At 40.1% G+C, this 27,295-nt stretch overlaps 1 protein-coding gene across 3 annotated transcripts in view; it reads left to right on the top strand.

Annotated features, from left to right (window-relative positions):
* The window catches only part of MTMR3 (myotubularin related protein 3), a 73,899-nt gene that overhangs the window by 21,701 nt on the left and 24,903 nt on the right, over positions 1-27,295 (top strand). For all 3 annotated transcript variants that reach the window (XM_011979108.1, XM_011979107.1, XM_011979106.1), the window contains exons 4-8: positions 410-526; positions 9,105-9,187; positions 12,146-12,312; positions 19,415-19,511; positions 23,159-23,272. In XM_011979108.1, the coding sequence (XP_011834498.1) occupies positions 410-526; positions 9,105-9,187; positions 12,146-12,312; positions 19,415-19,511; positions 23,159-23,272 (578 nt within the window). The remainder of the gene's footprint in view (positions 1-409; positions 527-9,104; positions 9,188-12,145; positions 12,313-19,414; positions 19,512-23,158; positions 23,273-27,295) is intronic.

The following is a 27,295-nucleotide window of genomic DNA, read 5'->3' as shown; positions in this document are numbered from 1 at the left end:
GAAGGAAAGAAAGAAAGAAAGAAAGAAAGAAAGAAAGAAGGAAAGAAGGAAAGAAAGAAGGAAAGAAAGAAAGAAAGAAAGAAAGAAAGAAAGAAAGAAAGAAAGAAAGAAAGAAAGAAAGACAAGCTGGAAAACATCTCATTTTAGCCAGACTTATTTCCTGGGAATCCACTGTTTAAGATGATCTTCTCTGTATCATTCCTTTATTAGTTCAGAATTTGAATAACTAGATATATTTGAATTAGGTGGGTATAAACCCATCCTCTTTAGGTTCCTTGTCTACTTACGTGCTGTGTTTTCAACTTCAGTGGCAGAGGATTTACCATCCATTCAGCCAACTAATGTTTGAAGCCTTTTTTTTTTTTTTTTAACTGCTTCAGAACTCTAAAGGGTTTCTTTCATTTCGAAGGTTCCCTTCCTTGAACTTCATGGAGAGAGCACAGAGTTTGTGGGCCGTGCCGAGGATGCCATCATTGCCCTTTCCAATTACAGACTTCACATCAAGTTCAAGGAGTCTCTTGTTAATGTAAGTGATTACCAACTGTTCTCCCTCTAAGGTAGATGGAGAAAGGAAGTCAAATTTAATGCTCTCAAAGAGAGGCGAGGCATACAGAATTGGGAGTGAAAGCATTATGTGCTCTGCTTTTCTCACTTAATTTAGCACTCAAGGAACACTAGGTCAGCAAGCAACTCTTATGCTTGATTTAAAATGATGTGTGTAGTTGTCAGCTGAGGTGTCCATTGTTTAGTTAACAGTGAATGATTTGCACTAGGTAATGCTGTATCATTAAGCTTTATAAAGGTGTAAAGGCTGAATAGGCTTTTATTCCTCAATCTTTAGTAGTTACCAACTGCCTCAGTTGAGGTAATTCCCTGGGCCTTAATGTCAAATGATGAGATGTACTTTGAGCTCACTGCAGACTCATTACAGCATGAAGTTACTCTAATGACTCCTTGGTGGTATAAGTGTAGATGTTAAGTATAATGTTTATTTGCATAATGGACTATGTATTACTGAAGAAAAGGAAGGCTCTTGATTCTCAAGAGTACATTTACTCTTTTCAGTTATGAATGTCCTCTCAGTGAACTGGTTCTTTCAGTGCTCTGCTATCATTAGTCTTAAATGAAAGCAACAAAGGCCTGAAAATTACTTACTTACAGCAAATGCCTTCTTCCTTCTTTACTTGCCAGTGTTGTGGCTTTCTACACTCCACTTCCAGCACAGAGAAGTGTGTATTATGACACGTTAAAACAGCTCGGAACTGTAATTCCATGCAGACTGTGTTTTGGGTTCATTTTGGGATTCTTTGAAATCTATTGTTCATTTGTTTTACTCAGCAATTAAAAGCTCAGTGGCTGTCATTTTTTTTTTTTTTTTTTTGGTAGTCGACATTTTTTACTTGTTACTGTCATTGTTCTTTGTAGTTAAGCATTTATGTCCAAGAGCAGTTTTGGCCTGAATCCCTTCTGGCTTCTAGATTTGGGCCGTGATTATAGCAGTTACATCAGTTTCTATCAGCTAAAGATACACACCAGATTCATTAAGGAAAGAGCCAATGCTGTTCTTTCATACTATGTAGCACTCTGTTCAGAAGGGTCCACTTGGATTTGAGTAGTCGTAATGGGGAGGGGAAAGGGGTTCTGGAAACACCTATAAAATCCCAGCAACTGAGAATTCCCCACCAGCTACTGTGGAAGTAATGATAGTAATGTTCAGTAGAACTGTCCAATTTAACTTTGTGTTCTTTCAGTGTTTGAATTGCTGGAATTATAATTAAATTGCATGTGAGAATGATAGTTTTATATCATTGCATTTTTTCATATACTGTATTTATCAGTTTATTGGTTGATGGCCAAGTATTTCAGAGACTATTTTTAGAACTATTTGAGAATAAGGTCTGCCGGAAAGAAAGCATGAAACTGATCATGTGATTCATCAGCTTAAAGCCCTTCAGTGTTTCTTCACTGCTTCTATGATGAAGATCAAATTATTTAGCATGGCATGAAGCTGTTTGTGATCCTTGGTCCCTGCAATGTTGTCAGCTTCCCTCCTTTCCCCATTTTCACGTTTTTTTACTTGTAAAAGCAGCCTCCTTGTACTCTTCAGCCATACCTCATATCTCTGTATTCCCTTTTCTGCCCAGAAACTTCTATTCATCTGTCAAAATTCAGTTCAGGTGATAACTTCTGTGAAGCCTTTCTTAGTCCCAGTTCCCTCTATGAACGTTAATTACACTCTTTGCTTTGTCTTTATCTTGTACATTCTTTTATAACATTTACCAATTAGGTTGTAATTTTTGGTTAATTCTTTGTATCTTTAAGATCCAGCGTGTCTCTTGGTGCCACAATATTCACTGAATATTCAATGAATTGAAGTTAATGTGTGTTTGAAGTGGGCATTAGAACCTTTTCCCCCTTTGGTGTTTAAAGCTTATTTTAAAACAATACATATCTGTGTGAATAGGCTGTGTCTTAATTGTCTCTAAGGATAGCTGGGTGAGTAGGTTGTTGACTGGAATTGCTGATCCCCCATTGTGATTGAGAGATAATGCTTAAGGAAACTTGCCGCTGTTCTTTCTTTTGATCCATTTTCTTAACCTGAAAGTGTTTTTTCTGTTAGCATCGTAACCCTTTAAAGCATAGAGCCTACATGTTACTTAAAAAGCCCAGGGTAGGCCGGGTGCAGTGATGCACGCCTGTAATCCAGCACTTTGGGAGGCTGAGGCGGGTGGATCACCTGAGGTTGGGAGTTTGAGACCAGCCTGGCCAAAATGGTGAAACCCCATCTCTACTAAAACTACAAAAATTAGCTGGGCATGGTGGCATGTGCTACTCAGGAAGCTGAGGTAGGAGAATCGCTTAAACCCAGGAGGTGGAGGTTGCAATGAGCCGAGATTACGCCACTGCACTCCAGCCTGGATGACAGAGGGAGACTCTGTCAAAAATAACAACAACAAAACCCGACAAAAACCCCAAGGTAATGACTTTGTACAGAAAAATGATGGTGTAAAAGTATTTTGGCATTGCAGTGACTTAAATTTCAGATTGAGAGAGACTAGAACTCCTCCATAAAAATTAATATATCACAGCTAGTACTAAGAGATTCCTGAAACCTGAAATCTGGAGGTACTTAGGAAACAAGGATTCCTCCTGCATCAGGTCCTGGATGGAGATCAGACAGTTGGTAGTGGTCTTTCCTTTCCTTTCTCAGCAAATAAGTGTTTCAATAAAATGTTATATCAGGAGGCTCTCTTTAAAGGTTATTTTATCTATATCAAACACATTTAAACCATCAAAGCCCAAACGTACCAGTATATATTGTGGCATGCCCCAGTTTGCATCATTTTGTATGCTTAAATCAAAATACTTAGCACTTTAGAAAATGACTTACCATCATGTTTTAAATAGCTACCTGATATCATGTATTCTCTTTTAATTTCACAGCACATTGAGTAAAATGTGTCTGTAGGTTTTGATACCATAAACATAATTACTTTAATTCACACATTCACTGAATATCAAGTTCCAGTTCCTGTGGTAAAGAATCTCTGTAGTAGTTTGTGTGTAGCACTTAAGGTATAAACTGCTCCTATTCTGTGCTTTTCCCAAATTATTATTACATATTTACAGACGTAGTTCTTTGAAGCTTAGATAATTTATAAACAAGTTAGTGTTCAAGTGGAATTCATGAACATTTAAAAGTGTGTGTGTGTGTGTGTGTGTGTGTGTAATTTAATAGACTCTTTCTCAATCTGCTGTTTCTGAAATCCCAGTAAGTAGCATGAAAATTCTAGGCGGTTGCTGCACCTGTGCTTGGAGCTAATTGATTTTGAGTGTTAGATGCTCACTTTGCAAATCAGCAGAATGTTTCCCCTCTGCATGAGTCCTTTTCCTCTTACTGGACCAAATTCTGGTTGTATGCTACTATGAGAACAATTTGTAGGGTAAGGAAAAAGCCCTATAGTTTATACATAAGCAGATGGAAGTGTGACCTTCAAAAAAATGTAGAACAAGTTTCTATTAGAAATAATTTGTAAAATCAACACTAGTATTTTTTTCTTTCACTTTTTTTTTGGAGACGGAGTTTCACTCTGTCGCCCAGACTGGAGTGCGGTAGCACAGTCTAGGCTCACTGCAGCCTTAGCCTCCTGGGCTCAAGTTATCCTCCCACCTCAGCCTCTCAAAGTGTTTGGACTACAGGCATTAGCCACCACACCCTGCTGCGAAGGAGGTTATTGTTAATACTTAATGCACTTTTATCTAGCATTCATATAATAGTGGGAGCCTCCGAAAGCAGTGCTGGAGGCTTGTAATTTGTCAAAGGTGAACAACAGAGTTTGAGTCTTAAACCAGTGACAGTCTTTTGCTGGTTAGTGGATTTTTGGTTGTTGTTTTTTGAAACAGGGTCTTGCTCTGTCGCCCAGGCTGGAGTGCAGTGGCGCCATCATGGCCCACTGCAGCCTCAACTTCCTGTGCTTAGGTGATCCTCCCACCTCAACCTTCTGAGTAGCTGGGTCTACAGACACATGCCACCATGTTCAGTTAATTTAATTTTATTTTTTGTAGAGATGTCTGTGTTGCCCAGGCTGGTCTCAAACTCCTGGGCTCAAGCAGTCCACCCACTTTGGCCTCCCAAAGTGCTGGGATTACAGATGTGAGCCGCTGCACCCAATTTTTTGTTTTATTTTATTATTTTATTTTTTTTATCTTTTTTTTTTTTTTTTTTTATGTTATGTTATATTATTGTAGTGACAGGGTTTCACCATGTTGCCCAGGCTGGTCTTGAACTCCTGGGCTCAAGCGATCCACCTGCCTGAGCCTACCAAAGTGCTGGGATTATAGGTGTAAGCCGTTGTGCCTGGCCCTGATTAGTTTTTAAATGAAAAGATTTTGTGCCCAGATATTCCACTTTATTACTGATTTTAGATTTAGATCCATTTTTACTCTGTTACTGGCGTTTTAACTTCAGGTGTACAAGTACAAGATTAGTACTTCCCATTCAGGCTATAAAAAGGGTGTTTGTTTTTAAAAAGGTAGAAATTATCCCACTCTAAATTCTGGTGTTTAAAAATAATGCACATGTATGCACACACACCCAGAATGAGTTGAGGAGGTAAATATAATAGGGTATGATGGCATCAGATCCCTCTGAAATGTGACAGTACTTTGGACATAACCTGTGCATGTCTGTTAAGTTTTTAAACTGCGGCTCTTCTGCTTTTGTTTTTTTTTTTTGGATTGATGCTCTTAAGGGTGTTAGTGTCTGTGATGTAACTTTTGGCTTTTTGAGGAATTGGTTGTAGCACTGAATGTGTTTGATGCACTGTTTGAGCCTGAGTTTGGTGAAATTTATATTAGGAAAAGCATTGTAAAGTGAGATTGTGTTACCTGGCAGGTGGAGATAGAGGAGAGAGGAGCAAAAAGAAAATGAGTTGTTACAAGACATTGAATCAATAGGTTTGAGGGATTTGAAAGTGAGTTTATCTTGCTACTGTGTTACAAAAAGAATTGCATCTGAGGAGTTTTGATTTAAACTCTATTTTTCTCTTGAAGATCCCTGGTGGAGAAGCTACTTATTTGTGCAAGAAGAACTAAAGTACAGCTCATATGGAAGAGAAGTCCAAGTGTAGGGGAAGAAAGAAAGGCACACCATGTGTGGTGGAAGGAGCCCAGGCTGGAGGACAGACACGGATTCTGGTCCTGACTTTACTCTACTATACTAGCTTATAGTGTAGTAGTTTAACCTTCCTGGGCTGTAAAGTGGACTGGCTCTTGAATCTGTAATTTGCTTTTGAGTTTGAATGTAGGGTATCTCTAGTTATAGAAATGGTAAGAGATCATTTTCTTACATGAGGAAATTTGAACCTAAAGCAATGGAGTGGGCCTTAAGAAAGTAGGGAAACAGTATGTTTTGGATGGAGGTATGAACAGGAGAAGGGCAATTCTGCCTTTTAGAAAAGGCATGATGGACTGGGCGCAGTGGCTCACACCTGTAATCCCAGAACTTTGGGAGGCCGAGGCAGGTGGATCACCTGAGGTCAGGGGTTCGAGACCAGCCTGGCCAAATGGCGAAACCCCATCTCTACTAAAAATACAAAAAATTAGCTGGGTGTGGTAGCAGGTGCCTGTGATCTCAGCTACTCAGGAGGCTGAGGCAGGGAGAATAGCTTGAACCTGGGAGGTGGAGGTTGCGGTGGACTGAGATTGCACCGTTGCGCTCCAGCCTGGGCAATAGTAACAAGACTGTCTCAAAAAAAAAAAAGAAAAAAGGCAGTCTGTGGACGGAGCACTGAAGGGAAACAATGGAGTAGAAAGGAGAAGAAAAGGGAGACATTTGTTATAAAAATCATGTGTTTCTCTTTTATAGGTCCCTATTCTTGCTGCATATTAAACTTTCCTGCTTGTGACAATCTGCATGAATATTAAAATCTGTTCTCCATATCTGTGACTTGTATACACATGGTTGATTTTGGTGACTTGCTAGTGTCTGCAATCTGATTTCAACCCATAGAACCAACATTTTAATTCTTCTTTCTTAAATTTACAATGTTAAAATACAGAAAAAATATATGTGTATATATTGCCTGAATTTTAGGTAGCCAATGTTTTGCATGCTCTGAGATACTTTGTTAAGTTTGGGCACAGGCCATTGGGCTCTGATTTAGTAATAAGGATGTAAAACTTACTTGTTCTTTGTAGCAACGTAGCAAAGGCTAATCCATTTCCCCCAGCAGCTGCTAAGGGCATTAGCTGGTTTTCATGTCTTCTGTCCATAAAGTCAGTCAGTTGCAGGGGACTTGGGATGCAGGTGACTGCTGTAGGAGCAGCCTCTTCATGTGGATTTGTAAAGCTCACTCTAATCCTATCCCAGACTCTTCCTAGACCCCATGCCTGAGATTTCCTTAGTTGTAACTGAGGTTCAGAAAGCAGAGGCTGATGGCACATGGGAATGCTGGAGGCTTGCCCAATGAAGCCGGCAAAATTTTAATTGGTAACATTTTAGAAAATTGAGATTAGAACTCACGCCTTTTAATTGCCGGTGTGCAGCCACATTTTGGGAGGATATATAGGGAGTAGGGTAGTTAGCAGGAGTATATACAAAATGCAGTAATTGTCTGTTACAGGCTACCCAGAGGACTGGCCTCAGAACAAAGCAATATTGTCTTCTAATCTCTATCTTCTTAATCTCAATATTTCTTCTTTATAGTGTATCTCTGATAAATTGTAGGTTTTTTTTTTTTTCCCTTCTTAGATGCACAGGTCTCGGAAGAAGTCTTAGTTGCATCAGTTGCAGTTTCTCACAGCACCTTGGGTTTAAGGACGTAAACAAAAACAGAGGGCCAAAAGCTCCTTTTGTTCTCAGAACACAGGCAAGATTTTTTTTTTTTTGAGATGGAGTTTCGCTCTTGTTGCCCAGGCTGGCGTGCAATGGCGTGATCTCAGCTTACCGCAGTCTCCGCCTCTGGGATTCAAGTGATTCTCCTGCCCCAGCCTCTGGAGTAGCTGGGATTACAGGCATGTGCCACCACACCCGGATAAGTTTGTATTTTTAGTAGAGATGGGGTTTCTCCATGTTGATCAGGCTGGTCTCAAACTCCCGACCTCAGGTGATCTGCCCACCTCAGCCTCCCAAAGTGTTGGCATTACAGGCGTGAGCCACCGCGTCCAGCCAAGATTTCTTAGTCTTTCTCTGACCCCCAGTCCTATTACATTTGTAAGGGAATTTTTGTAGACTGTAGACTTAAAAGCAAGAAGACTTTAGTTCTAAGGTGGAAACTCCCAGTCATTTATGTGAGTAATATTATTTTGCTTTCTTCTCTTCTTTAACCCCTGCCCCAGTTTGTTTCTTTGTCCATCACTGGGCTTCTTTTTGATCCCTGTATCCTCATTCTGAGAGTTTTCTGCTGACTGGCAGCTCCGTGGTGGGGCAGAGTTTGCAGGAAGCTTGTTCCTGAAACTGGCTCAACTAACACGAGGGCCAGACTGTGCAGACAGCACTCTTGTTCCTGTCTGCATTGGAGGAGACTGCCCTCCTCTTTGCATACTAAACACAAGTTGTTGGAATGCTATTTGCAACTCCCAGAGCCACATTTTGGCTAGGCTTGATACACTGTAAGAGGCAAATGGCCCACTCCTTTTTCAAGGAGTAAAAGTATTCACTATTATTTTACCAGGTTTGCCTTGAAAGCCTAGAAATTGCTTTTTGAAGCCAAGGGTTGAATTAGGATGATTTGAGGGATAGGAGGAGGATCCTCATATTGTCCTGAAGATTTGGCACCCTGTCTAGATGCTTTTGCTTCTATCTGTCTCCCTTCTATCTGCTGTTATACATAATCCTGTGTCCAGTAGAGTTTGCAGACCAGATTGGCAAGGAGGAACCATTCCAGCTTGTTCAAACCTCAAGCCCCATTTTGCAAACAGGGCTCCTAACTGATCTTTTGATGCAAATCTGACATTGTTATAGTTTTAGCGTCTTTGATCACTGTATGGCCTTCTCCCTCCTTTTTGATACCTTTTGGATCTATTCTACTTAGTAGAGAGCCTGGCCAGAAGCTATTACCCCATTGTCTTCACTGTGCAATCCACAGTCAGCTTAGAACTCTAGTCTTTTTCAGGAGCCTCATTGGCTGACACTAAAGCCATAAGCCCACTCTGTCATTTGGGGCAAACAGTAGTTTCCCACTGGTGTTCTGATCTGTAGTTCTTTTCTATAAGCAAGAAAAGAGTACTGTTCTGGCTCCCTTCAGCTTCTGTGTCATTGCATCATTGCAAATCATAGTCAGTTATAGCATCTAAAAGTAGTACTCTGATCTTGTGAATTCAGTGCCTGAGAGATATATTCTCCCCTTCTTCCAAAGGTGGTGCCACCTCTTTGTTGCCTTCATGCTATGACATGACTTGAGACCACTGATGTAGAGATAAAGGGAAGTCCTAATTCACTTTGTAGTAAATAACTTGAGTACTGTTGATGCAGATAAGTTTGAAGTTCTATTTTTGTTGCTTTCCCTTATAGATCTTTTTAATTAGTCTTGTTGGACACATTGAAGAACTCCAGGGTCAAAGTCTTTTTGACTAAGAGGACTTCATTTTTTTTTTAATTGCAGGTTCCATTACAGCTTATAGAAAGTGTTGAATGCCGAGATATATTTCAGCTTCATTTGACTTGCAAAGACTGCAAAGTTATCAGGTATGTGGTATGTTTGTGTTGCTGTTTAGTGTGGAAAATATTTTTTAAAGAATGGGTCCATTATTTGGTAACTTAGTAAAATACCTTTTGATGATTAACGTCATTAGGAATATTTTCTGAGTAGTTTTTGCCTGAAATATTTTATCTGTAGGATGTGTACTTTGCTATGTTGAAAGATGTTTTTTTTTAAAAAAAAAATTTGGAAATAATTTTATATTTACAAAAGTAAAAATACTAAAAAGAATATCAGTACACCATTTACCCAAATTCACTTGTTAACATTTTACTATTTGCTTTATTATTTGCAGAGGCCTGGGGTGTGTGTGTGTGTGTGTGTGTGTGTGTGTGTGTGTGAGAGATTCTTTTTCTGAACAGATTGAGAGTAAGTTACATAATCATGGCTCTTAATCCCAAAATACTTTAGTGTGCTTTCTTAAGAATAGGGATATTTTCTTACATAACCATAGCATCATCAATTTTCAAGTTTACATTGATAATACATATATCCAGTCTACTATACATGTTCCAGTTTTGTCAGTTCACCTAATGACCTACTGATATTTTTTTATAGCGTTCTCCCTCACCTCATTCAGTACAGGATCCAGTCTAGGTCATATATTGCATTTAGCTGCCATGACTCTGTAGCCTTCTTTAATCTGGAACATTTTGTTTTTGTTTTTGTTTTTGTTTGTTTTTGAGACAGAGTCTTGCTCTGTCGCTCAGGCTGGAGTGCAGTGGCACGATCTCAGCTCACTGCAACCTCCGCCTCCTGGGTTCAAGCGATTCTCCTGCCTCAGCCTCCTGAGTAGCTGGGATTATAGGCGTGTGCCACCACACCTGGCTAATTTTTTGTATTTTTAGTAGAGACGGAGTTTCACCATGTTGGCCAGGCTGGTCTTGAACTCTAACTTCATAATCTGCCCGTTTTGGCTTCCCAAAGTGCTGGGATTACAGGCATGAGCCACCATACCTGCCCAAACTGGAACGTTTTCTACAGCCTTGCTTTCTTTTATGACGTTCACATTTTGCAGAATACAGTCTTTTGTTTTAATGGAATACTTCTCATTTTGTGTTTGTCCAGTGTTCCCTCAATTAAATTGAGGTTATGTTTTCTCAACTGGAATACTGTATGTATGATGTCACATGCTTTTCAGGGTATTGTATTACATCTGGAAGTACCGTGTCCACATATCCTTCACTGGTGATGTTAATTTTGATTATTCCAGTCGAGATGTCACCTGGTTTCTCTATAATTGCTGCATTTTCTCTCTGGCAACTAAAAACAGTCTGGGGGCGCACTTTGAAACAATGCGAATGTCCCTGCTTCTCATAAAAATTTCTCCATAAGTTTAGCATTCTTTGATGATTTTTATCTGCTCTTAACTATAATGGTTGCAGGCTGGGTGCGGTGGCTCACGCCTGTAATCCTAGCACTTTGGGAGGCCTAGGTGGGTGGATCACTTGAGGTCAGGAGTTCGAGACCAGCCTGACCAACATGGCAAAGCCCCGTCTCTACTAAAAATACAAAAATTAGCTGGGTGTGGTGGTGCATGCCTGTAGTCCCAGCTATTCGGGAGTCTGAGGCAGAAGAATTGCTTGAACCTGGGGGGCGGAGGTTGCAGTGAGCTGAGATCAAGCCACTGTACTCTAGCCTGGGTGACAGAAAAGACTCCGTCTGAAAAACAAAAAACCAAAAACCAACAACGATGCCTGAAATGCATTTTTAAATTTAATAGCCCTAGAGGTCTTAAATTCCACAAGTTTTTACTGCATTCCTCTGACCTTTTCTGGGGTGTCAGTAAACATTATGTGTGGGTATATTGATAAGCCACCGTGATTGGGACAAGGGAGAGGTTTAAGTGACCCCTTGGTTTTAAGACAGATATTTAAATTGCTTTTTAGTCAGTGAGATTTTGCTTATTTTTTTATAGATACTGGCTACACCACTCAGTTTAAGAAGGTAGTTGCTTATTAATTAATTTTTAACATTGCATTCAAAAAGGCCAAATATTTAAACAAATCTTTATTTTTATTTATTTTCTTGAGACAAGGCCTCACTCTGTTGCCCAAGCTGGAGTGCAGTGGTGTGATCTTGGCTCACTGCAAACTCTACCTCCCTGGTTCAAGCGATTCTTGTGCCTCAGCCTTCTGAGTAGCTGGGATTACAGGTGCATGCCACCACAGCTGGCTAATATTTTTGTATTTTTATTAGAGACGGGAGTTTTGTCATTTTAGCCAGGCTGGTCTCGAACTCCTGACCTCAAGTGATCTGCCCGTTTTGGCCTCCCAAAGTGCTGGGATTACAGGCATGAGCCACTGAACTCAGCCTAAACTCATCTTTAATAAATTAGTTTTCAGTAATTATTTTAACTCCTTAGTTGTATATACTGAAAATTGCAGTTGACAGTAGAATTGTTTTGTTCTCTACATGGTCATAGTTGAAAGTTTCAGTGCAGTCTGTCTTTTGGATCTGATTTGGCCTAATAGCTAAATATTGAAATTACTCCCTAACTGGCTAAAAATAATGCTGTGGTTTTTTGTTTGTTTGTTTTACACTTGTGCTAATATGTTACTACAAAACAAAAAGGATTTTTCTAAACACATTTTTTATGAGGGACAACCATAAAACTTTCATGGAAGAAGTAGAATGAAGTTCCACTCGAAAGAGAATAGCTGCCATTTTTCTGTAATAATTGTCATTAATAAATCTTAGAAGAGATTTCATTAGTCTAAAAAAATAGGTTTTCCACATGGTCAGCTTCCTTCTTTGGACATTTTGGTCCATTGGCTAACATTTGTTTTTCTTATAAGTGATAAGGAGCATGTGAATGACTGCCTGCCTCAGATGCTTTCTTGACTGTGGTTCCCACTTCGAGTGGGCATTCTTGAAATAATGGCTTTTCTTACATTTCACTTCAACTGTCTGATTATATCCATACTTGTTTGGCTTTACAAAAGGTGTCAGTTTTCAACTTTTGAGCAGTGTCAAGAGTGGCTGAAGAGACTGAACAATGCAATCCGACCACCTGCTAAAATAGAAGATCTCTTCTCGTTTGCATACCATGCTTGGTGCATGGAGGTCTATGCCAGTGAAAAGGAGCAACATGGAGACCTGTGCAGACCAGGTACGCCTTTCAGAAATGTGCAAATGGCCACGGGCTTTATCAAGCTACTGATGGAGGTACTTTTAACATGAAATGGGACACCTAAGCATTGATATATTCAATCAGTGTATATTTTAGGGAGCACCTAACATGTGCGCAGCATTCTTCTAAGCTTAATAGAACTTCTTTTCTGCCTTCCAGGGGAAGGGAAGAACACTAGAAGGCATCACAATCTATTGGGCCTAAAAACAGCTCAACTATAATAAGGTTTTATGAATATTGTGGAAGCCTAATAGAAGGGAGCCATGAGTTTTGTATACATGTGTGGGAAGACTTCACATTTAAACTGGCTTTTGAATCAGCTTTGAAAGTTGAATAGGAGTTCATTGGTGAGAGGCCAGGTGCCTATCAAGGACAAATAGATTGTGGGTTTTTTTTTGTTTTGTTTTTCTTTTTTTGAAACGGAGTTTCGCTCTTGTTGCCCAGGCTGGAGAGCAATGGTGCGATCTCAGCTCACTGCAACCTCCACCTCCTGAGTTCAAGCAATTCCCCTGCCTCAGCCTCCCGTGTAGCTGGGATTACAGGCATGCGCCAAGCGCCACCATGCCCAGATAATTTTTTATTTTTAGTAGAGATGGGATTTCTCCATGTTGGTAAGGCTGGTCTTGAGCTCCCGACGTCAGGTAATACGCCTGCCTCCGCTGCCCATAGTGCTGGGATTATAGGCGTGAGCCATCGCATCTGGCCTAGATTGTGGGTTTTAACATGTGACCCCCCCCCCAAAAAAAAAAAAAGATGCTGAGCCTGTTCTGGAACCCAGGCTTCCTGATTCCTCTATGGTCTTTGTTCCCTTCACTGTCATTCTCCATCAGAAATGGCTTTGACCAAGTTCATGTTATTTTTCTGCGTGTAGTTTCCTGTAAACTTTATGTGGTCATAGATAGAACTTTGCTGGTCTAACACTGACTTTTAGTGTGTCAGGTTTCGAAGTGAAGTCTTAAATTTCTATGCAGTGAAAAGTTGTGAGCTTCCTTCAAATAAAGTTTACCCTTGGGACTTTTTTCTAGAAACCTGAAATTTTAATCCTGAATCTTCAATCTTACAAGTCTGCCTGGGGTCATTTTAAACATTTGAGGCTAATCTTGCTTTTGTTACTTTGTTTCTGGCCCCATCGCTAATTGAAGCTTTTGGTTCACATTCTTGTTCTGTTGTATTAAAATGCTTATAACATTAGCATTATCTTATGTTTAATGATGCTTTGATAAATACTTTTGTTTGATCCTCATAATCTTGTCAAACAGGCAAGATAGGTTGGTGTCTGTTTTGGGAGCCAAAGAAATGGAGGCTCAGAGGTAAAAAGCCTGTTGTCAAGTCCCAGTGCTAATCACTGACCACAGAACTTAAAACTTAAGACCAGTTCTCAGTTATTCAGACCTGACCGTGGGGGGTGCTGTGGATACAGAGTTTGAAAAACAAAAGCACCTGCCCTCGTGGAGCCTCAGGGAAAGCCTCGGAATCCCAGCTTCTCACAAGCGTGTCCAGGCTAGCAGAATCCTGTCACCTATGACAGACCACACCAACCTTGACGTTTATGAGAATGTGCTTAAACTGTCTCTCACTTCACTCCAATTGTTGCATCTATTTTTTGTCTTTATTGAGATGCCATCACATTTTAAATACATTTTTTAATTTTTTTTATAGCTCTTTTCAAATTTGGGGGTTTTTCTTAAAGAGAAAGTTTACAGACAGTGATGTGTACAACTTTTACATGTACATTTTCTGAGTTTTTAACCATTGTATCTTCTTTATTTTTAGTTTCTACCATCTCCTAGGATAACGAACTTAATGAGTGGATTGTACTGCATTATGTTATATAAGAACTTTAATTTGTTTAAGACCCCTGACTCCAAGAGGTACTCCCTAATTTTGGGTTGCCAGCATTTACTCAGCAAGATTTGCTTTCTCCTCTCCTGTTCTCTCACAACCACAGATGGAAAAGTCCTTATCTTTTTAAGAGAGCTTTTTTAGTCCCTTGATAATTTTAGTTTCTTTTGGATTTGAGCAAACTCTTAGGATATTCCTGAGAGGTACCTCTGTCTAGTCTTTTAATTATGGGTGGCTTTGTCCTGAGGTGGGATGACTTTTGTCCCCAGACCCTTCCCCTTCCTGATGATATCTGATATTCCTTGGCCATCAAGACATAAAGATATCTACGATGTTGTCTGTCTTTTTGTAGGTTTGTGATGCAAGGGCACGCGAGGGGTAAAGTACTGACTTAGGAATTAGGAAACCTGAATTCAAATGCGTACTCTACAATTTAGTTGAAAAAAAGAACACTGGGCAAGAATTTATGCTCTCTATGCTTTAGTTTCCTTTGTGCTTTAAACTGGGACATTCATGCTCTTCCTGCCCAGGCTGATCCAGGTGTCCTGAAGATCAAATCTGTTAATGCTGCAGAGTTCAATTCAGTAAATGTTTAAGTGCCCCCTATGTGCCATGCTTATGAAAACACTTTGGAAATTATGCAACTACAAGGTAATGCAATCATAACTGTTTGGCGAGAGATTATGAGTAAGGGTTGCATTTTGTTTCTTCCCAGTATATACACAGTCCACACTTATGTTAACCTGCCACCACTCAGCATGGAATCTTTTATTTCAGTGACTTGGTTGAATGTATGTGTGTGTATGGCTTTTGCCTTTTATATATATTCACTGTGGAGTACAAAGGAAAAACTTGGTTTTAATTTTAAAAAAAAAAAAAAACCACCTCGAGGACATCTAGTCAACCTGGTTCTTTTGTCGTTACCTAATATTGTGGAGTAGTGGTGGTGTCTATAGCATTACTCATCAAATATTAGCATACCAGACAACCACATACTTACAAGTCATCTTTAGGATGAGACAACACTTGAGATATTTCAAAGTCATGCCTTTTTATAATCTGCCCCAGTACATGATATCACAGGTGTAGACTCTGAGAGGTGGAAGTTAATTTAATCTCATAGCAGTTAATAAAGTCTTTTATGGAGTCTTCTCTACCTAGCTTGCTAGAAGTAGAATGTATCAGAAAGGAGGGAAATGAGAAAATTACATAATTGTCTTAGTATTCATATAAATCTTAGTTTCTGGCTGTTGAACCGGTCATAGTTAAGCCAGCCATACTGTGGTCACAGCTCTAAGGCTTAATCAGCTTTGGAAGAAGTTTCAGCATTGCTGTTGGAGTTTACCTGTGAAACCTGCAGAAGCCTTTGTCAAATTCTTGACCCTTCTTTTAGCCCCTTAAACACTAAAAAAGAAGTGGGCTTAAAGCTGAAAGCTTCTCTCCCATGTCCTTAACTTCCTGCTCCTCATTGCAACTGACTTGGTGGTGGTGGTCTATACTAGAGTGTTATTCTGGAGGCCTGACAGATGACTGGGCAGTTTAGCTGCCAGTTTAGTAGCGTCAGGCCTACCTCTGTAACCTCTCTCATGTGAAATGTCCATTAAGCCCGTCTTGTTTATCCACAAATAGCATATGACTCTGGGTCTTAACACTGTTGTGAAGCTGCCTATTTATCTGTCCTCCGGGTTTGAATGCAGTCCAGGAAGTTACATCTAGAGGATTTACTGGGACCTTTGTACGTAGAAAAGCATAATTCCTTTCTCCATATTTGAAAATCTGGTGAGAAATAGTTCTTACCTTCTCTCACTCGTATTCGTCTGCTTCCTCGCCTGCCAGGTAAAGGCCGGTCCCTTCTGTCCTAGGCCTTTTAGGCTGTATATAATTGTGGGCTTGAATACTCAGGATCAGCCAGGGAGCTAGACTTTTTAGGGAAAACTTTTTAGATCACTGATTGACACTGTGCTTCTGATAAAGGGAGTTAGGGAACTTCATTGCTTTTAAAAAGAAAGTTTTCATTTCCACTAAAATGAAAATTGCTGGACGGTATTATTTTTAGTTTAAGAAATACTAAATGCTGAAAAGGGACAAAGGCAGATAGGAAGGGTTGAAATGGAAATATAAAGCCAAACAAAAACCTTATAAGCCCCAGTATTTAAAGTAAGTTGGGATATCACAATGTATTTAATGTTGAATTGATTGAGACCTGAGAATTCTGAGATGGAAATTTTTAAGGGCAGTCCAGCAATAGATGTGTTTGTGCTTATTTTTCTTGCTAAGTAAACATGAGTGAACATCTCACACAGTTCACAAAAGCTGGTTAAATTCCTGATGTATGTAATGATGTGTTTTTCAAATCCAGTAGTGGGTCATGAAATCTAATTTTAAAGAAATGGAATAGAAAATATCAAATTGTGTCACACAGTAAGAGTGGATATTGTTTTGTGAAATGCTTTCAAAAAAATAATGTATGTTGTATTAGCTGGGCACAGCGTCTGCCTATAGTCCCAGCTATTCAAGAGGCTGAGGTGGGAAGATTGCTTGAGTTTAGGAGTTCAAATCCAGCTTAGGCAACAGAGGGAGACCCAGTCTCTCAAAAAATGAAAAAATTAAAACATGTTTGTTGTATTGTGATATAAAACATAATGCTTATTATGGGTTGTGATGGTCAGTTTCAGTTTATGAAGTCACTGCGTTAGAGGATACAAAAATAATTAAAACTCATTCCCGTTCTCAAAGAACTCAAAATAACAGATTTTCTATACTTGCTAGTCAGTATATATTTCTGTGTATAGCTCGGAATGTTGTGCTCTGGATGGTGGTTCTAAGTCCTTCTTTGGGAAGTGATTCTGTGAAGTAAATTGCTAGTGATAGTGATTGTTACTGTTATTATTTTGCCGGTGGTTATTTTTAAATCACAAGATCCTTTTAGGGTATCTGTGTGTTTTACCCTAAGATAGAGGTATTAATGTTAAAGACCATTAATGTACAGTTCAAGAAAAGCACAGAAAAAAATTTTTAAAAAATCATTAATGAAATACTTTCACCTCTTGCAAAGACTTGGAGCTATATCCCAGAGTAGGGGGAAAAAAATCTCTTAATGAACTGGGAATTTGCCACAGTCTTGCAGCTTTTAAATTGGGATTATGAATTAAAGACTCCTTGTCTTTTTTTTTTCTTTCTTTCTTTCTTTTTTTCTGAGACAGGGTATCACTCTGTTGCCCAGGCTGGAGTGCAATGGTGTGATGACGGCTCACTGCAGCCTCAACTTCCCTAGGTTCAGGTGATCCTCCCACTTCAGCCTCTCAAGTAGCTGGGACTACAGGCATGTACCACCACTACCTAATTTTTGCATTTTTGTAGAGACGGGGTTTCACCATGTTGCCCAGGCTGGTCTTGAACTCCTGGGCTCAAGCAGTCTGCCTGCCTCAGCCTCCCAAAGTGCTGGGATTACAGGCGTGAGGCACTGTGTCTGGCCTAGTATTCTTGATGGTCAGTATTCCTTGCAATTTGTATACAGATGGCACCCCAATTCAAATAGTTTTTTCCTGTTTGGAAGCCTGCTACATTGCTTCTAAAAGTTTTCCAGAATGGGATGGATTTAGCTATTATTTCTTCTTGTACCTCTCAACCTCATCTTTTTATAACTCTCCTTCAGGAAACGTATAATACCTACCTTGAGCTCAAGAAAAGCAGTTTAAATGGGAAAGTAGTTTAACAGAATTGTCTTTCATTCAAGTAATTGCTGTTTCCTATTCTGTAGCTCCTCTCCCAGGGAGAACAAAGCTTTATACCTTGATCACCAAAGTGAAGTCTGTTTTGTGCTTTTGTTATTGTGGTTTCTTCCAGCACTGCTAGCACTTATTTTACAAGCTGTACCATTGTATATTAGAGGTACCGCTTAATATTTTTTAAAATAACATACTGACCTCAGGCTGTGTATGTTTTCAAGGAAGAAAGCTATTTCAGATTTACTGAATTTATGTTAGCTTCATTTCTACCTTTGTTTTGCTTTCTTAAGGAAGAGAAAGCCAGATTCATTAGGGCAAATATAGCCAGATTATACCAGCTTGGGTGGCTGTTCTTGCAAATAATCAGCACTTAGTAGTATGGTGTTTCCTGAGATTCCTGACTGGCAGTTATGATTCCATGACCTGTTAACCTGCAATTCCATCATCTAAAAGGCTCTGGAAACCAGAATGTTTCTCATTCACTATTTGGTGTCTTGGCTGGACCTGATCTGAGCTGACATGAGGCTATTTTGTTGCTTTATTTATCCCACCTCGTGTGAATGATACATATCTTTCAGGAAAGAAATATAAATACTTGTTTAAGGAGATCTTGTTAAGCATGTGAGCCTAATATTATAATATATGCACTGTATTATTACCTTTTGAAAGTTTGGAAAACTCTCAAATTCTAAAATTTGAACCAAAGGGTTTTGGATGAGGAATTATAGATCTGTATTGCTACTCGTGGTGATCTTGTTATTGATTTTATTTCTTAATAAGTGTACTGTCAGTCTGAGTGTGGAAGTAGGCAAGTAGCCAGTGTTGTAGGACAAGAGCATGGGTTTTGGGGCCAGACAGGCCTGCCATAATAACTTCTCTGTTTTAATTTTGTCCTTTGTAAAATGAGCTTAGTGATCCTGTTCTCAGAGTTGATAGTAAGGATTAGATGAGATAACATAACTCTTGATCAGAATTAATTTCTTTCCTTTTTATAATCTTCACCTGACAGGGATCTTTCTAAACTAAAACTATATAATATATTACTTTTATTATTTATACAATGCCTACGTTTAAAAATACACAGGCTGGGCGCAGTGGCTCACGCCTGCAATCCCAGCACTTCCGGAGACCGAGGCGGGGAGATCACATGAGGCCAGGAGTTCGAGACCAGCCTGGCCAATGTGGTGAAATCCCATCTCTACTGAAGGTGCAAAAATTAGCCAGTCATGGTGGCATGCACCTGTAATACCAGCTATTTGGGTGGCTGAGGCACAAGAATCGCTTGAATCCGGGAGGCGGAAGTTTCAGTGAGCCGAGATCACACCACTGCACTCCAGCCTGGGTGACCGAGTGGAACCCTGTCTCAGAATATATTTATATTTCCATATATGTAAAAAATATGTATTTCCATATATGTAAAATAGATAATATAAATTTCTTTGTTTTTATTCCACCCGTTTTGCAAAATGGTGTTCATTTCTTCCTTTCTGCTGTTTATCCTTGGCCTCTAGGGGAGCATGTAACTTCAAGGTTTAAAAACGAGGTGGAGAGGATGGGTTTTGATATGAACAACGCCTGGAGGATTTCCAACATCAATGAGAAGTACAAGTGAGTTATATGGGTCCCTGTGGACTATGTTTCACAGCCAGTGCCTTTGCAGAAACCACAATTCTCATGTGGCAGAACATTTGAACTTAGAGTTTTTCTTTGAAATGGTTTTATTTATTAAATCTAAAGGCATATGATCTTCAGAGTATTTATTGAACCTTCTGTTCCCATTGCTATCATTGTAGTGGAAAGTGATCCTTACTTAACAGGATCCTAGAACCTTCCCTTCTACCCCCTCTGTTTTTTCTGGTACATGCATGTCTAGATAATACTGTGTTTGCCTATAGGCAGGCAGTTACCATTTTTCTCATCACCACTTGGCATCACATTAGAGATAGGATCAGTGGTCTCATAAGCAGTGACAGAACATTTATGAACTAGTTTTTATGACTGTAATTTTACTCCAAGTGCTGTGAAATAGACATAAGTATAGGTTGAGTATCCCTTATCTGAAATTCTTGGGACTGTAAATATTTCAGATTTTGGATTTTTTTCAGGTTTTGGAGTATTTGCATGAACATAATGAGATTATCTTGGGCCTGGGACCCAAGTCTAAACACAAAATTCTTTGTCTCATACACACATTATACACAAAGCTGTAAGATAATTTTATACAATATTTTAAATAACTTCACATGATGTTTTGTACAAAAAGTTTTGACTGTGACTTGATTGCAAGCCATCGCATGAGGTCAGGTGTGGAATTTTCCACTTGTGGCATTATGTCAGCACTCAAAGTTTCGAATTTTGGAGCATTTCAGATTTTTGGATTAAAGATGCTCAATCTGTATTATTCTGTCCTTTAATATGTTGCTCTAAAACCAACTTCACTGCTATGATCATTTAACCATTAAATATTAATGTAACCATTATTTGACTGGGCATGGTGGCTCACACCTGTAATCCCAACACTTTGGGAGGCCAAGGCAGATCAGCTGAGGTCAGGAGTTTGAGACCAGCCTAGCCAACATGGCGAAACCCTGTCTCTACTAAAAATACAAAAATTAGCTGGGTGTGGTGGTGCACGCCTGTAGTCCCAGCTACTTGGGAGGCTGAGGCAGGAGAATTACTTGAACCTGGGAGGTGGAGGTTGTAGTGAGCTGAGATTGCACCACTGTACTCCAACCTGGGCAATAGAGTGAGACTCTGTAACCATTTAGCCATTACCCATTTCCTTAAAATGTGTAAGTGCATTGGTGGGGGAGGACAGTTAACTACTGTGATTTTGGTAATCCAAATTTCTGTAAAACAAAATTGTCCAGGATAGTTAAATATCTTAAATCTTTAAATATATCCTTCTCCTACCTTTTCCTGCATCACTGATCATTCTGTGGCATCTTAGCTGTCTCAAATTATGATAGCCATTTTCCTGGTCTATTTGTGGCTAGCCATCAGAGTGTTTCAGTTTTCACTGGAAAAGCTATAGCTAATTGCTGTAGACATTTCTTAATGTGGACCTTCTCCAGGGAGTTAAGAACCCAGGGTGTTTTGAAGAGTTGGGCACTGCAGACTTTTTATACTTTTGCCTGTTCTCAGTGATGAGTCAAAGCAAAGAAAGAGGGTGAATACTGGATGAGGGGGCGGCCTCAGAGAGCCTGTGGCTGCATTAGGCTTTCCTGAGTGTAACCTGTACTGGAAATTGTTTATCCACAACTAAGTAGGTACTGAAGAACTGACTACTGGGAGTGTAGTACCTATAGGACAGTGAACAGAATGTTTAGAAAATTAGATCAAGTTAAAAAACTGAATTAAGACAGACTTGTTGGAAAATAATCCCTAATTAATATGGATTTTAAAAGTTAACTTTTTGGGAGGCCAAGATAGGAGGATTGATTGAGTCCAGGAGTTTGAGACTAGGCTGGGCAACAGAGTGAGACCTCATCTCTACAGAAAATTTTTTAAAAATTTGGCCGGGCACGGTGGGCTCATGCCTCTAATCCCAGCACTTTGGGAGGCCGAGGCGGGCGGATCACGAGGTCAGGAGATTGAGACCATCCTGGCTAACATGATGAAACCCCATCTCTACTTAAAAATACAAAAAATTAGCCGGGTGCGGTGGTGGGCACCTGTAGTCCCAGCTACTTGGGAGGCTGAGGCAGGAGAATGGTGTGAACGTGGGAGGCGGAGCTTGTAGTGAGCCTAGATTACGCCACTGCACTCCACCCTGGGCGACAGAGCGAGACTCTGTCTCAAAAAAAGAAAAAAAAATCAGCTAGGCATGGTGGTGCATGCCTGTAGTCCCAGCTACTGGGGAGGCTAAAGTGGGAGAGTTGTTTGAGCTCAGGAGGTTGAGGCTGCTGTGAGCCATGACCACTCCACTGCTCTCTAGCCCAGGTAACAGAGCAAAACTGTCCCAAGGAGTTTACCAGTTACACCTCAGAACCAGTCTTTAGGATGTTATCACTACCATAAGACAAAACGAGGAGGTCGGATGGGAAACAATAGGATGTTGAAAGTTCTTCCTACTACAAGGGAAGAGTGAGAGCCAAATTTACTCTTGAGTTTAATACATACTGAAGGGAATGAGATTTATGGTTAGATATTAACCGTCATTACTGGGTCCCAGCTTATTTTTAGGAGTTTGTGAATAGATTTGTATGGCTACTCTTAGTCATAGCCATTCTCTTTGTTCAGTGGCTTTTAAATTCCTGAGACTTAATCTTCTGGAAGTTGAGAACGGGAGAGATTTAGTGCAAAATGATCAAAACCCCCAACACCTAAGCCATTTTGTGTTTTTCTGTGCTTTCCCCTATGTATAGGATAGGCTGGGGCAGGGGGTTGGTGGTGTTGGTGGAGTTTGTGTGTTTTAGGATTTGGATTAAAGGCCTTATTGCCTTCACTATTGAAAAAAGAAGATTGGATTATCCAGAGAGAGACATTGTCCTATAAGTAAAAATGTGTCGGAAGTATTGCTTCCCAGAATACTAGCTTGACTGCAGCTAGGATCTTCCCTAATTAAAAGAAAGCTTACCCCCTAGCTCCGAGTGTAATTTGTTCTGAAGTATGTTTTATGGAAATTATGATTAATAGCTTAGTCGCATTACTAACCTGGTTCAATGGGACTGAGGCTGTGTATGCAAATAGGCTGGCTTGTATTGGTTTTGCATACCCATAGCTGCACCTGTTACCTATAAGGACCACACCCTGTGTGGTTCAAATCAAAGAATGAGTTAATCCTGTGAAGTCTCTGGAAATGTGAAATTGTGGGCTTTTGTCCTTCCTTGAGGGTCTAGTAGAGCTGACACAGACTCTCAGTTCTGTAATTGGACTGGGTGCTCATGTATTTAGAAATAACGTGTGTACTTGTTACAGCAGAAGAATTGTAATGAAGTATAAAGAGACCCTTGTCTCTCTTTTATTTTCATTGATAGCCAAAAGGTAGCATCAAGTGGAACAATCCAAAATAGTATCACTTGTTGTATACACATAAGTAAACATTTAAGGCAACAAAACAAAACAAAACACACTTAAGGTAATCCATTCTGTTGAGGAGACCAAAACTCAAATAAAGCACCTCATTGCCTTTAACTGGCTCTGTGGCAGTGAGATCATCATCCTTATGCTGGCTCACCTAGTGTCTCTCTCTCCCCTTTTCTCTCTCCCTCTCATCTCCCCTTGACTCTCCCCACTTCTCATCTTCTCTTTAGATTATGTGGTAGCTATCCTCAAGAGCTCATAGTGCCTGCCTGGATCACTGACAAAGAACTAGAAAGTGTAGCAAGTTTCAGGTCCTGGAAGCGCATCCCTGCCGTCGTCTACAGGTAAGTTAAACTGAACCAGTCCCAGCTTGGGCTGGTGCTGCTGCCTGCTACATATGGTCTGCTGCCTCTGCTGCTGCTGCTGCTAACCTGGGAAGGGTAGGGAGGGTGGGGAGGGTTCAGAGAACTTGCTAGGCAAGGCTGTACTTCCTTATTGCTAAAGCTTCTCCTACAGTAACACATCAGTACTGACTGCATTCAGAACACTAGCTGGTAGTTCATTTGAAACAGCTAAGGAAGTTTTAGTTGTAAAGTGGCTGGACTTGCTATTTCAACATCCTTCTGACATTCTGTGAAGCTAATGTGCTTACTAAGCATTTAGTTTCAGCTGTTAGCAGGGCTTTTGGATTGAGAGATGAGTCTCTGAAAGTGATCATTGGGAATATAGAGTTGAGTTAGCTCCGATTGTCTTTGTGGTTGAAACTTTGACATGTGGAAGAACTCTGTTTCAAGAGGAAGCATTTAGAGAAGAAGACTGGGGCATGACTAGATAGAAGATTTCAGTGATCAGAGGCATGAGAGCCAAGGGATGCAAGTTCTAGATGGGGATGGTGGCGTGGTGATGGAGCACAGATTTTGGAGTCACAGGTCTGAGTTCAGGTATATTCTTACACTCCTTGCTAAGGCACCTTGAATAAATTCCCTAACTGACTTCAGTCTGTTCCTAATGAATACAATGGGAATGATAATTCTTGTTTTGTAGATCTGTTCTGGTTCTGAATGAGGGCCTATAAACACTGAGCTTCTGTACCAACATTTGGATTAGGTTATGTCTCTTGAGTGCTGCTTTTATAATTCAGTGAATATCTCAGTTCTCACAGAATCCTCTTAAGTTTTAAAGAAGTCCTTCCTTCTTATTCTGGAAATGTTTTGGATGTCATCTCTTTGTAATGTTTACGTTCTCCATTTCATTTTCCCAGTTTGCCGGCTTTTTGGACTCTCCCTGAGTTGGGCCAATCCAGTGGCTTACAGTTAGAAACTTCATTCCACTGAAATATTGAGATTGTAGGAAGGGATTTGTCTCCTTGTGGAATTCCTACAGAGGTAACCAGCTTGTTCATTTAGTCTACTAAAGGCAAATTCTGATACCCACTCTGAATGGAGAGAGATGGAAAAGTATTTGCTTTGGCCCAGTGGAACCCATTACGTTTTCAGTCTCAATTCTCATCACTGTTGTTTTCAGACAGTCCTAGAAAAGTCAGTCACCAAATTTACCTGTCATTCAAGTGGTAAGCATGCTACAGGAACTAGAGAGTAGTGAAAGCTGAAGGGATTTATGAGTCTTATCAATGATCAGCTCAGCTGGAATGGGGAAAGCAGCCAGTTGCTGCTCTGGCCAACAGCTGTGTTAGGTCAGCAGCCCTGGCATTTGCGGGGCTTGCTGACTTTGACCAAAAGGGGTAAGGTACTCTCATTTGCAGAATAAGAGGCTTTAGGTGAATTCTCCCTTTGGGAAGAGAAACTTAAGAGGGCTAGTTGAAGAAAAACTTCTTAGAATGTAATAAAAATGGAAGCCTTTTTTTCCCTTCTAAAATTTATTCTAGAGGGCATGCACCCTAGGTTTTCCCCCCTTTTTCTAGAGACACAAGGGGATATATAAATGAAAATTTTTATTTGCAGTTTTTCAGAGAAGTCTTTCAAAAGATCAGAAGTTAAAGTTCTTGGTGTAGTAATCCATGCAAAATCAGGCAGGTTTCCTGGAACTGGACTCTGTCTCAGAACATGTGTCTTGTATTGCTAAGATCCAAACTGGGTTGCTGTATTATTTGGGAGCTTTGTAAGGGGTGTGTGGAATAATGTTTGGGACCCTCCACCATGCTCTGCTTTGCCAGCCTAGGAGGCAGGATACCTGTGACTCTTGACATCCATTTCCTGTATTTAGTTGTCTGTAGACTGGGTCATGATTCCTGAGATTGCCAGCAGGAGTTACTTGACAGCACCATGCTGAACCAGTGCTTGATTAGGGCTTTGTCCTACTGTGATGAGAGAGCACTTAATTGGATTTATTACTGAAGGCAGAGATTGCTGTAACAACAGCAAGATGGTGTGAGGGGTGCCCATCTGTAGTGCAGTTCGCAACTTTTTCGTTTGTGCATGTGGTAATTATTATAAACTCCTAGTTACTTAAGGGAGCTTGCCTAAAGCTAAGTTGGGGTTACTTAAAACAATTAGGTTTCTATGTAAAATCGAAGCATTCTCGATTTTAGTAGTGAGGGCTTTATCTGTTGGACATCATAATTTTTATACTTTGCCTGGTTCTGTTAGTGATAGGAATGCATTCCTTCAGTGATTTTTTAACCGTAGCGTTTGAGTTATCTTTCATGTTGTCTGAAGCATTTTAGACTGCAGAAAACATAATTGTTTATTGCAATAGCCCAGTTGAAATCCAATAGCTCCTGTAATGTGCAGTGGCCCCTAAAACCCAAGATCCAGGCTGAAGAGTGCCACCTACTGCTCCTCTTGGGTATCGCTGGGAAGCATTGAAGAAGAGGATGCTCAGGAAAGGCCCAACCAGCCTCTTGTGCATGGTTTGGAGTCATTCAGCTCAGTGGTTGCCCAGTGCCTGTTATTTGCTAGGAGTCATTTTATAAAGAATCCTTGAGATTTTTTCTGTTTTGGCCCCGTTCAACACGTGAACCAGTTGAGCATGTTGGCAATACACAAGTACTTATAGCTACTTGTCTCGTAGGGAGGGAGGATTTAAAAACTACAAGCAAACTGGTGATTTCAGTGGAATTTGATTAGTGCCAAATTTAATTTATTTGTGAGCTTTAGGATTAAAAACAAATTGTAGTACATTTTCATCGTCCCAAAAAACCCATTCACAGGGCACCCAATCACCCTAGCCCTGAATAATTAAGATGTCCAATGGATAAAGCCCCTGCTACTAAAACATAGAGTGCTTCAGTTTTATATAGAAACATAATCGTTATAAGTAACCCCAACTTAGAATTAGGCAAGCTCCCTTAAGTAACTAAGAGTTTATAATAGTCACCACATGCACAAATCTACTTTCGTCTTTATAGATTTGCCTATTCTGGATATTTCATGTAAATTTTCATACAATAAGTTGCCTTTTGTGACTGACTGACTTTCACTTGGCATAACATATTTGAGGTTCATCAGTGTTCTAGCCTGTATCAGAACTTCATTGCTCTTTACTGCCGAGTAATAGAAGTTTTCTAACTTTTTATTGGTTAAAATTGCCTAATTAGGAAAAGTCTGGGTTTTAATAGCACCTTAAAGTAGACTGTGATTTCTGGTCTGTCTTATTGGAAAAGGAGATGTCAGAGTATGGTTTTCTGAGGTTGATGCTCTTCTTCTCTTTCTGTGAGCCCTAGGAAGGGTAGCTGGCTCATTGAGCTATCTGCCTATTATAAGAACAGTTTGTGACTCATGAAATCTCAGGATTTTTTTTGGTAAAGGATTTTTGTAAAGCAATTCACTGTGGGCCAGGTAAATGTTTTATTCCCAGAGGCAGGCTCTTGGTTCAGTATTAAAAAGGTAGCAGATTTCACTATTGGGTAGCAGAATTAGTGTAGTATCTGTAGATTAAGTTACGAATGTTTATTTTTGCTAAGAGTACGCATTAATTTTTTTTGTCGGTTTTTGGAAATGGAGTCTTGCTCTGTCACCCAAGCTGGAGTGCTGGAGTGCAGTGGCACAATCATAGCTTTTTGCAGCTTCAGCCTTCTGGGTTCAAGAGATCCTTCCACCTCAGCCTCCTGAGTAGCTGCGACTATAGGCATGTGCTACCATGCCCGGCTAATTTGTAAAAACTTTTTTATAAAGATGGGTTCTCACTCAGTTGCTCAGGCTGGTCTTGAAACTCCTGGGCTCAAGCAGTCGTCCTGCCTCAGCCTGTCAGAGTGCTGGGATTGCAATGTGAGCCTCCCTGCCTGATCCGTTAGTCATTTTTTGGTAACTTTACAGGGATCTCTGTGATGTTACGATCATTGAGAAAGACACACAGGTTTTGTTGTTCTTGTTGGTTGTGTAAGATTTCTACCCTCTTTAATACTGAGA

Source organism: Mandrillus leucophaeus, unplaced genomic scaffold, assembly GCF_000951045.1.
Source record: "Mandrillus leucophaeus isolate KB7577 unplaced genomic scaffold, Mleu.le_1.0 Scaffold2, whole genome shotgun sequence".
In the NCBI taxonomy this organism is placed as follows: Eukaryota; Metazoa; Chordata; class Mammalia; order Primates; family Cercopithecidae; genus Mandrillus; species Mandrillus leucophaeus.
Note: the sequence above shows the minus strand (reverse complement) of the source record. Positions and strands in the feature narration are given on the sequence as shown.